The sequence below is a fragment of the Marmota marmota genome, unplaced genomic scaffold (genome assembly GCF_001458135.2).
Source record: "Marmota marmota marmota unplaced genomic scaffold, marMar, whole genome shotgun sequence".
NCBI lineage: Eukaryota > Metazoa > Chordata > Mammalia > Rodentia > Sciuridae > Marmota > Marmota marmota.
The window spans coordinates 1,685,979-1,698,187 of record NW_025999930.1 but is presented as its reverse complement, the minus strand read 5'-3'; the positions used below and the strand labels follow the sequence as shown (position 1 = coordinate 1,698,187).

Sequence of the window (12,209 nt, the reverse complement as noted above, 5' to 3'; positions counted from 1 at the left end):
CAGCAAAAAGCCAGGTGCAATATGAATTGTAATGCATTCTGCTGTCATATATAAATTTTTTTAAAAAAAGAATCCAGATGCAGTGACACATGCCTGTCATCCCAGCTACTCAGTTGAGGCAGGAGGCTCACTTAAGCTCATAACTTTGAGACCAGCCTGGGCAACATAGCAAGATCCTGTATCAAAACATAATAATAAAATAAAATCTAGCAAGATATCTACTGTGGAAAAAATCCTTTTGAGAATTATACAGAGAGGATTAGCAGAAATAGAATTTATTGTAATTTTTTAAGTCTTTTATTGAGCAGTTTTAGGTACACAGCCTCTTCCACTATCAATATCCTGGCACCAGAGTGGTCTTTTTGTTAGAATTGATGAACTACATGAACGCATTAGCCTCACTCAGAGTCTGTAGTTTACATTAGGCTTCACTTCTTGGTGTTGTACATTCTGTGGGTTTAGACAAAAGTACAATGACATGTTTCCAGCATTTTAGTGTCAGAGTATTTTCATGCCCTAAAGTTCCTTATGCTCTGCCTATTCATCCCTCCCCTTACCCACAACTCCTGTTCTCTTTAACTATCTCCATAGTTTTGCCTTTGCTAGAATGTCATAGGGTTGGAATTGTACCGTTTATAGCCTTTTTAGAGTGACTTCTCTCACTTAGTAATATGCATTTAAGCATCCTTCATGTCTTTTCTTGGCTTGTTATTCATTCTTTTCATAGTTCATTTCAGCAATTGGGTGTTCCATAGTTTATTCATTCACCTACTGAAGGATACCTTGCTTGCTTCCAAATTTCAGCAGTTATGAATTAAGAAGTTAGATACATCCATATAGCATGATGTTTTAAATTCATGACAGTATCCATGAGCTTTCACCTGGGTCTGATTATAGCCATCTTGCTGACCCAGCCTCATTGCTGGCTTCTCAGCTGCTGCTCTGGACCTCAAGATGGTTCACAAGCAATAAATGGAATCTATTCTCTCTGCCGATATTTTTCTCTTTAGAAGTATATACCTATTTTACCCTCACCCAGATAGGTGACTGATTAAGATAATTACAGCAAACATTACCCTTCCTTGTCTAGCTGTTCTGGTCTCTGGACTTGCATAGACCTGACCTACTTTTCATTTGGTCCTACCCTATTATTGATTTCACAGGAAAGGTAGAACTGTCCTCCTTCTAAGATAAATTCTCCTAGTTTTTGTAGATACTTTTAAATGAATATTTCCCTTGGTGCTGGGGATTGAACCTAGGGCATTGGGCTTGCTAGGCAAGCATTTTTAAGCTGAGCTACAACTCCAGCCCCCAAAGTGAAGTTTGATGAAATCTCATCTGCTGGTTTTCCTGAGAAGAGTGGCAAGATAGTGTTTAATATAGAAAACTATGCTTTCATTTATAATTACATTAAATGTGCACTTAATATAGACAGAAATGTAGGTAAAATAGGAAAACCCAAGGAACAGAGTAAAAAAGAATCAGATCTCTTCATATAGATAATAAACAACTACAATTCTAATCTTCTAGCTCTTTTTTCTATACTATGTCCATTTCGCCACAACCATCACCAATTATAACAGCAAATAAGAATTATTCCATGTTATTTTATGTTTATGCTTGCTTTTAAGAGTAATTAACACAAAACATTTTCTTACATTTGGTAAGGATCTTGTATCCAAAATATATATAGAATTCTTTCATTAATAAAAAGACAACCCAATTGAAAATATAGGTTATTTCTCCAAGAAAGATACACAGAAGACCCATTAACACATGAAAAGATGCACATTATTAGCTGTCAAGGGAATGCAAATCAAAACAAGGTTTTACTTCACATACACTAGAATGGCTATAATAAAAAAGAAAGGGATGTAGAAAAATCAGAACCTTCAGACATCCTGGTGGAAACGTAAAATAGTATGGAATGTGTAGCTGCTGAAAAGAGGAAGAATCTAGCAGTTCTTCACAATGCTCAATGTAGAGTTACCACAGGACCCAGCAGATCTACTCCTAGGTATATATCCATGAGCAATGAAAGCACAGAACTTGTATACAGATCATTATTCACGGTAATCAAAAAATAGAAACAATGCAAATATCCGTTAACTAATTGAACAAATTAGCAAATGTGTTCTATCCATATAATAGAATATCATTCAGCAATAAAAAGCAATGAAGTACTGATATGCCCTACAACAACGTGAAAGCACTATACTAAGTGAAAGAAGGAGTCACAAACACCCTGGTGTTATATGATTCCATTTATATAAAATGCCAGAGACAGGAAGCGGGTTAGGAAAGAGGTAGTCTGGGGGAATGGATCTCTTGATGGGTGCTGTGATTTTTTCCAGGGGTGGTGAAATCTTTTTAAATTAATCTTGGTGATTTGTTACCCAACTCTATGAATGTACTAAAATCTTTGAATTGTACACTTATAATAGGTGAATTGTATGCTATTTAAACTATCTCCATAAAGCTATTAAAAATACTCTGTATTTATAAATATAAGCTGAGAATCCCTAAATAAAGCTAAATTCTCAGGTTCCATTTTTTTTAATTGCATGTAATTAGATGGTAATAGAATATTGTTACTATCAACAGCACTGATTTGGAATTCTAGCCCTAGCACTTTGTAGATGGACACAGTACCTTTATATAGTTGTGAGATTGGGAGCAAGATACTCATAAAATGAGAAGAATATATAAAATTATTTAAAAATACTTGTTCTGAATTTTATAGAATTTTAATAATTATGTCCTTTTTAAATTTTAGTGTTTAAAGCTTAAGAATTTTAGGCATTTTAGAGCTAGTGTGGAGATCAGAGTGCTTAGAAGTCATTGCCAGCCCACTTCTGCTGCTTACTCATTAGAAGTGCCATGGGAGCTTCTTAGAACAACCTGTCTCTGGGCCAGACTTCGGAGTCTGATATCATCAGTCTCCAGTGGACTCCAGCATCTCATTGCTCTCCACTTCCTCCCCTTTTCCCTCCACACGATTTTAATATGCAGCCACAATTGATAGCCACTGACTTCATTGGTGAGCAGATTTGTATTTGCAACATCAAAAGTCAAGCCATTTTCTTTCATAATTTCTCTGTTGCATATTATTGCTAGATTTGTCAATTTATAAGTTGGAAGTGGAGAGGAAATATGAAACAAGGTAGCTATATAGTAAGAAATATTATCAAAATAACATTTTACAATTTAAGATGTGCCTGCTTATAATGATTTCTTAGATTTATATATAAAATACTGGTTAAGTAGGTTCAGGTTTCAGCACTGCTCTAATTTGCCATTGATTTTATGAACTTTCCTCAACTATTTTATCCTGTTGTTTTAAAAGAGCTTATCTTTGTTACTTAGATATTTTCTTTCATTTCCTTAGGTCATAGGCTTTGGATCTGTTAAAATTGCAGCATTCATTGCTATGGTAGGAATTCTGTCTATCGTAGCTCAGGTGAGTATAATTTCACCCATGCTTTAAAAAAAAAAAAAAAAGTATTCACAGGAAACACATATACAAAGATAGGGAGAGCCCCTGAATTGCTGCCTCAGTCCCTGTGCTCCTGCTGTGACACACCTTATACAATTAGAGTATAACATCAGATCCAGAAATTTGATGGGGACATGACCCACAAAACTTTCCCTTTTTGACAAGAGTATTGAATTCAGGACTTAAGAAGGAACTTCATATTATTTTAGTAGAATTGTAACTTGCTGGGTCAGTTCTTTTATTTGCCTCTAAAACAATGAAAATTGTAAGTAACTATGATATAATTCTTAGATATTGCAAAATTAACTAGAAAAATGTTTCAGTGTTAATAGTGAAAAGTAAGTAGAAATAAGTAACAATAACTTTTCCAATTCTACTTTTCCTAGGACAAAAAAATGAGAGTCAGTGAGTTAGAATATATGCAGTGACTAAAGGAGTATTCAGCATTTTCCCATCTGTTATAAATACAGGATCACAAGAGGCAGGGAATGCGTTCTCTGCCTTGGTCTACTGTTGTGCTTAGGTGCATTCACTATATCTTTTTTTTTTTTTTTTTTTTTAAGTTGTAGATGGACACAATACCTTTATTTTGTTTATTTAGCTTTTGTTTATGTGGTGTTGGGATCAAACCCAATGCCTTTCAATGTTAGGCAAGCGCTCTACCACTGAGCCACAACCCCAGTCCCGAATTCACTATATCTTAAAAGACTGCCCAGAGGCTGTTGCCTTCAAGTGGCCTCCAGACTGAGCAGAGTGCTCTTCTGTAATTCACTTTCCAGGTCAAGTAAGAAGACTATGAGATTATTTCTGCCAAATACTGAAATTGACAAGGCACAACTGTTTTTCTATATTAGCAAATATAAATTATGTTAATTTTCAAGTTGATCATGATTTTGGTTTGTTTTTTACATTGACCCTTGTTGATCAACCCAGCTATCTTTTATCCTACTCTCCTTTGGACTATCCCAACTAGTTATATAACTGAGGACGTATTTGTTAAAATCAAACTTACAACAGTCCCAACTTCATAAAACTGTTAACTTCCAGCAGAATCCCACATGTTCTGTAAATGTTCAGCAGGGGTTGCTCTACACCTGTAGTTAAGTGGTTGGCATTTGTCCAAAGAGACTAAGGCATGTCCTTCTCTCAATCATGGCAACTGATAAGAGCTACGGTGACCTTTTGGGTGGTGCCAGTAGAGCACCAGGTAGACAAGCTAGCTACTCAGGGAGGAGGCTGAAGGCCTGAAAGCCCAGATCAGTCCTGGAGCCCCTGAAATTCCATCCCTGAAGAGATGCATAGCACTGCCCAGCCTCTGAGATTACAGGTAGGCATTGTACCCTTCCTTAGAGGTCCCAGGTAATCAGTGAGTGGGCTTCATTTGGTTCACAAAGCTTGTGTTCAAATTCTGTGTGTTCTCATGGTTTCTCAGGGTTGTCTCCTTTCCTTTGCAGACGGTCTTTCTTAGCATTCTGATGAGGTCGTTGGGGAATAAGAATACTGTCCTTCTTGGCTTGGGCTTCCAGATGCTCCAGTTGGCCTGGTATGGTTTTGGAGCTCAGGCCTGGTAAGCTTATACCCTTAGATTCTCCTGAGTTAACAGACAAATGTGTCTTAGAAGAGCTCCAGCTAGTTGAGTGTAATGAGAAGAAGGAAGAGTTATTTCACTGGTTTGTTGTATGTAACATTTCAAAACATTTAGACTTTTAAGTTGGGCAAGGGTGGAACTAGATAATTTTAAGGTAATTTGTAAAGATTACCTTCACCTCAACAGGCTTTCACTGAATCATTCCTTAATTGAATATGTGTCTCTTTTCTCCCAGCCCTCCAGTAAAGTTCTGTGTCTACTTTTTAAACATATTTGTCAATTTTTAGGGGCATCACAGTCAAAACAAAAATACAAGATTCACTGCCATAATTAGCTGAGAGACCTTTGGTAATAATATAACATTTTTAAGTTTGGCAAACACTGACATCTCTTCCAAAGCCATGTGTACCCTAACATTATTACTACTGTATATTAGATTCCCTTGAAAAAGAAGGCCAGAAAAAGCCCTGTGAAATAAAAAGCACCAAAAAGATTCCTGAGCTCCATTTTGTTGTATGACATTTCCCTTTGTGCCTGAGTGCCAAATACTGGAGTTCCTGTCTCCATTTTAGACACCAGAGTGGCCCTCACTGTGCATTACTAAATGGAGGACATGATTTGGAGAAATGGGAAATGCTTCAGTGGTTAGAGGTTAGTTCTGAAAGAGATCAGAATGTCATTTGAAGTACTTGTTCTTTGTGACTTTTTAGGTAAGATTAACTTGGTTGGTTTTTCTTATTCTAATTTTATTTTGGTCCTGTGAATGTTGGTTCAGTAGCTGATTTAGTCACAACTCTCTCAGTGTTATAAAGACTGTTATCGTGAAGAGTTTTTCTTTTTCAGTAAGCATTATCCCCAAGGAAGTCTAGTCCAGCAGGTCACAAGTACAGTTAGGGCCTCGCAGTGTGCACACTCGAACTTGATATTGACTGGCATGTAAGCCTCTTTGACCAAGAAGAGGACAAAGGTCTGAGGGCAGCAGGTTGTGTTTGTTCAGTTGGTGGCACACTGCTCTGTTGAGGATTAGAAGACTGCACAGCTTGAGGGCAGCGTGAGGGTGAACCTTTAAGAAGTGCAAAGAAAAGTGAAATGTCATGGGGAAGCATGATATTAAAAGAAACAAGAGCTTACATTGAGCTTACATCTGCAGGTAGTATTAGGGAAACCAGGGAGAAGCAAAGATTTTTTAAAAAGTAGAATAGGGAAATGAAGCTTTCCTGGAATTTCTCCCCTACCCAGACTGTGAAGTGATGGTATTAACAGTGTGAAATCCATTTTTAAAGAGGAAAAAAAATAAATAAAACTTGCAAGAGGAAACAAAAGACCTTTGTACTTTTGCCACTGACTGCATTCGAGCCAGGAGCTCCTTGGTGCCTGAACTCAGCCTGTGCTGTCATTTCAGGATGATGTGGGCCGCAGGGACCGTGGCTGCCATGTCCAGCATCACATTCCCGGCAGTCAGCGCTCTCGTCTCTTGGAATGCAGATTCAGATCAGCAAGGTGAGGTTGCGGCCCTCGCTGTTTCCTCCTTCAGCTGAGACCTCCCTACCCGAAGCTCTCCACATCGATAGCAGGAGGTGACAGCCCTGTTGTCCCTGTTCCAGGAGCATACCTGTTTCTTTGCCAGATGCGAAAGTTGTTTTCCTCCCTGCTTTGGTCTTAAATTCATACTTTGAAAACGTGGACTCATCAGTTCAGATTACTAAGAGTTAAAATGGAAAATGTGATGTTCCTTTTTCAGTTTTTTACTCCTTTTGTCTGTTTCCGTCAGAATTAACCAGACTATTCGTATTTCAACGATTGTCTATTAAATAATGATGGCTAGTTAGCAATGAAATATTTTACTTCATAACTAAAATTAATTGGAATAGTTCAGAGTTCATGAGCTTAGTTTAGGAAATTGTTCTTTGAAAGGATAAAGAAAAAATAAATCTGTGGTTCTTGGTGATTGGATACAGAATGAGAGGTAAAGTAAGTAACGAGTGCTGTGCAGAAGGCAGACTGTTAGTCATTTTTCTTGTGTCTCTGCTCCCTTTTCAGGCAGTTCTCCCTTTTCAGGAAATAATCCATTTCCTTCTCCATCTCCTAATGTCTTACCTTACTGTGGTCAAGAAATAGGAAATTTTAGAGGGAAAATTTTTTTTTAAATGCCTAAGAGCTCTATTAAAAATATCAAAAACTGGATTGGAAAAGAAAGTTTATTCACTGCACCTGTTTTTTCACATCAGAAATTAGCCATCTTATTCATAACCAGTTTTTTAAATATACTTTTAGATGTTGATGGACCTTTATTTTATTCATTTATTTATATGCAGTACTGAGAATCAAACCCAGTGCCTCACACATGCTAGGCAAGCACTGTAGCACTGAGCCACAACCCCAGCCCTTCATAACCATTTTTAAATAGTGTCACTGGAAGACCACAAATTCTGTGTCAACCTTAGCTGTAGTAGTAAGTCAGCTGGCTGTGCATCCTCAGGGAAGTACGGTGTGTGAAGTCATGGGCTTTCTGTGGAGGACTCCTTTCATACAGGGCATGCATTTTGTTAGTTTTTGTTTATGCTTATACTTATCAATACAGATGTTACAAAACTATTGGAATACATTGTATTAGGCTGAATTATATTTGACCATTTTTTACTTCAGAAATACCCATATCATATGGTTCAAGCTAATTTTTCACCTGCCATGTTAGAAAGCAGAGATATCCAAAAATTGGTACTTCTAAAAAATTTCACTTCAGGTCTATGTGGAGATGGATCTGGAATGCTTATGGCAGCCATGGGGGCTAGTCTCCCTGGTGGTAGAGGGTGTAGAGGGCTACATTTTACTCACATATAGCCAGAACTGTCAGAGGTAAAGAGCAGATTTTTATTGTAAATTCAATAGTAAATGAGTAGAGCAGGAAGATCTCAGTTCATTAGTTTTGTATTTTATTCCTCATTTACGGGCAGTTCTTGTTGATGTGGGGTATTCATCCCCAAAAGGATTTTAGAAACTGAAATTACTGTCATTTCATCTCTTCTTAGACCTCAGTACAGAGCAAGAAATGGGCCTAATAAAATCAAGAAAATGTTTGTGTAATGAATGAAAATATGGTGAAATCTTTCTAATCCATTTTCCTGCACTCTGTACTTTCTGCTCAGTCCAGTTGAATCAGTTTATCGGTTTATAAGAGAGTACTGTTAACCTCCACATCTTGAGATGCTTTTCTGAGAAGACTGACTCCCTTCTCTTTATTCTGATACAGGAGTTGCCCAGGGGATCATAACTGGAATAAGAGGACTATGCAATGGCCTGGGGCCAGCACTGTATGGCTTTATATTCTACATGTTCCACGTAGAATTGACTGAGTTAGGCCCAGAATTGAATTCTAACAGTGATGCCCTACAGGTAATTTGAAGTGCAGCTTTTTTTTTTTTTTTTTTAAACAATGGTTATATCTGATGGTAGCAAAATTTTGTGATCTTAAATTTGAAGAGCATTCTTACTTGTATGTTACTGTCATATTTGACAGTAATTTCCAGAATCATTTCAGAAATTTAATATCTTACATAAACACGATTTGTCTTAACTTTGTTCGGATTCTGCCTTTACCTGCACAATCACTGTACTCGGGATACTACTCTCTGGCTAACGTCAGGCTAAATAAAATGTCCTTAAAATCCAGCTAAAAATTGAGCTAGAGTGCTTTTTTAATTATTTTTTGAAAAGCAAAAAAATAGAGTAGTATGGATTTAGTATAGATTTCTGTGCAAAAGTGTAATTAATAATGTTTATGTACAGAACTGCATGATAGGATGTAGGTCACAGGATGAAATTTCAGATAAATGTCTATTGCTTACAGGCTTACAGGTTGGGTTAAGCTATTCAAAAGTTGTACAAAAAAGCAGTGATGAGTTCCCATGTCGTAATCCAAATGCCAAGCTCTATTAGTTTGCCCTGACATTTAGTGATATATCTGCTGCTTGAGAAAAATGATTCACTTTTTGGTGATGGGATCTCTTTTTTGGGGTCATTCAAGACTAATTTTGGATTAAAGAAACTAATCAAACTCTGTCTCCATTTGTTTCCCACACCCATTAGGGAGCTGTCATCCCAGGCCCACCATTTTTATTTGGAGCATGTATAGTTCTTATGTCTTTTCTGGTTGCCTTATTCATCCCTGAATACCGGAAAGCCAGTGGAGTTCAAAAACATAGCAACAGCATCAGCGGAAGCCTAACCAACACCCCAGAACGAGGCAGTGATGAGGACATTGAGCCACTGCTGCAAGATAGTAGCATCTGGGAGCTCTCCTTTGAAGAGCCTGGGAATCAGAGCACTGAGCTGTAAACTCAGCAGAAAATGGGATTCTGCAGATGACCACCTCTGAGAGCCATGGAGGGAGCCGCAGCACATGGAGACTTCATGGTGCTGGAGGGGCGATGCTAGTGGCATCCTTCGGGCCAAGTTGATAAGTGACTCCTTCTGTCTCTCTGCCCTTCCTCCTGTCCCTCCTTCCGTTTCTTTTCTCTCATTCTTTTTTTATTTGTACATTAGAAGAAGGTAAGATTTGAAATACTTCCCTGCAGATAATGTACAACTCTCAAGGTCATCTGGCGTCTGCACTTTGAAAAGTCATCTCTGATAGAAAAGATGGATTTCCTTTAATAACTGGAATAATCTTTCCATGGCTTTTTGAACAGAAGGTGCAGGATTAGAGTGGAACTGCCATCTTGGGCAAGATTTCAAGTAAAGAATCCCTTCTTTTTTCTTCCGTCCTCTTTCTTGAATTATTCCCACTTAGCCCAGAGGTATTGATGAGTGGCTATTCTTAATAGTCACTCAGTTTCAGGGATCTTTTGCCTTTGTCCAAAGGTCAAATGAAAACCTAATTTTACTCTTCCTTTATTTCCTCTACACCCAGTGCTTGTCTAAAATGAACATTAATAATATGGATTGATGGTAACCTTAACCAGCTTGAAGAAAATCTTTCTTACAAATTCAAATATGTTGAACTACCAACTCAGATTCCTGGACCTAGCCTAGTGTCTGATCAGATTCAAGGTGATTTTACAGAAGAAAAAAAGAAAATATATCAAGCCTAAGATGATTTTAAAGATGAAAAAAAGTCCATCTAGCCCAATGCAGTGGCACGTGCTTATGATCCCAGCTACTAAGAGGCTGAGGCAGGAGGAGCACTTGTTCGAGGCCAGCCTGGGCAACCTAGCAAGACCACCAAACACATACATACACACACACACACACACACACAAGCATTCTAGTGGCAACAAAGAAAAGAAATTGGAGAGTGCTTCTAAGAAAGTTTTAAACAATTTGAACATTCCTAAGAGAGGATGAGAGTTAGTAACTCAAGTCTCAGTAGAATTTATGTCCAACTTCAGACTCATAATACATTATTACTGTTTGCTCCTTCCCACATCTCCCATGTCCTACTTCTCAGTTCTGTTCCATCACACTCCTGCCTTAACTGCTGTGTAGTATGCATTTATTTTCAATTAATCTTTATCTCAGTCTGTTTGTCTGATTTTTGAAACTCATGGGAAAACGCACATCAAATTCCTTTCCAAAATATGAGGGTTTAGTGAAGCTCAGTTTCACAATAAGTGTCTTGCTAATTTTTTGCGATGTTTTATGGACAAAGAAAACTTTACAGATTTATATGTATTTTGCTGCACAGTAATGGACCATTACCTAGGGCCTACCTTTAACAAAGCACTCCTTTGGAAGTTTTATAGGTATGAAATATATGTAGATATTTGTAAGGGTTTTAATTTTTTTTGATGGGGTGCTGTGTAAATCTTGTATTTATAAATGTAATGAAGGTATTGACAGAAAAAATATATACAACTTTTATAAAGGATTGTGTACTGACTGAATACATTTAAGAGAAAATATATTTTGAAACCTGTTCTCAATGAACAGAGATAACATATCTTTTTACTATGCTGTTGGTTTTTAGGTTTAAGCTTCCTAATGCATAATAAATTTGCAATGGATACTTTTATGCTTTTTGTGTTTTTTTAAACAAATTGTATCATTGCTCTTTTTGGTTCTCTTGGGTGGTTTTCTACTAAATTGAGTTCTTAATCCTTTATATTAAACGATATTTGTATTTTCAAGAAAAAAAAATTTTAATGAAGTTCCTTCCAAAATCTCCTATAAAAACAGATCATAACTTTTTAAAAGCAGCAACAGATATTTCTACACTCATATATGTAGCAGAATTGTTCACAATACCTAAAAGGTAGAAGAAAGCCAAGTGTCCTTGGACTGATGAATGGATAAGCAACATGTGTATCTATACAATGGAAATTCGGGACTGGGGCTGTGGCTCAGTGGTAGAGCGCTTGCCTACCATGTGTGAAGCACTGGGTTTGATCCTCAGCACCACATAAAAATAAATAAAATAAAGGTATTGTTTCCATCTACAACTAAAAAAAAAAAATTTTAAAAAGATGGAAATTCTGACACATGCTACAAAAATAGTTTAACATTGAAAAGATTACACTAAAGTGAAATAAGACAATCATAAGAGGACAAATCTTGTGTGATTTCACTCATGAGGTACCTAGAGAAGTATCGCATTCAGAGACAAAAAGAAAAAATGCTGGTTGTCCGGCTGGTGGAGGGAAAAGTGGGAAGTTATTTTATGAGTGCAGAGTTTCATTTTGCAATATGAGGAAAATTCAGGGGTGAGAGGGTTGGTAATTTGCATAACAATGTGAATTTACAGCTGGGGTTGTGGCTCAGCTGCCTGTGCCTAGCACATGGGAGGCCCTGGGTTCAATCCTTAGCACGCATAAAAATAAAGATATTGAGTCCAACTACAACTAAAAGATAAGTATTTTTTTAAAAATGTGAATTTACTTAATACCACTAAATTGCACCCTTAAACATGGTTAAAATGGTTAATATTAAATTACATAATACTTATGTATAAAATTATTATTATAATTTTCGGGGGTGTGTATCAGGGATTGAACTCAGGGGCTCTCAACCACTGAGCCACATCCCCAGCCCTATTTTGTATTTTATTTAGAGATAGGGTCTCCCTGAGTTGCTTAGTGCATTGCTGTTGCTGAGGCTGGCTTTGAACTCACAATCCTCCTGCCTCAGCCT

At 37.2% G+C, this 12,209-nt stretch overlaps 1 protein-coding gene across 1 annotated transcript in view; it reads left to right on the top strand.

Annotated features, from left to right (window-relative positions):
• The window catches only part of LOC107159660 (hippocampus abundant transcript-like protein 1), a 48,687-nt gene extending 37,593 nt beyond the window's left edge, over positions 1-11,094 (top strand). The window contains exons 8-12 of the mRNA XM_048800517.1: positions 3,389-3,460; positions 4,951-5,063; positions 6,487-6,584; positions 8,335-8,477; positions 9,171-11,094. Of these exons, the coding sequence (XP_048656474.1) occupies positions 3,389-3,460; positions 4,951-5,063; positions 6,487-6,584; positions 8,335-8,477; positions 9,171-9,419 (675 nt within the window). The 3' untranslated portion in view covers positions 9,420-11,094. The remainder of the gene's footprint in view (positions 1-3,388; positions 3,461-4,950; positions 5,064-6,486; positions 6,585-8,334; positions 8,478-9,170) is intronic.
• Positions 11,095-12,209: the final 1,115 nt, after the last annotated feature.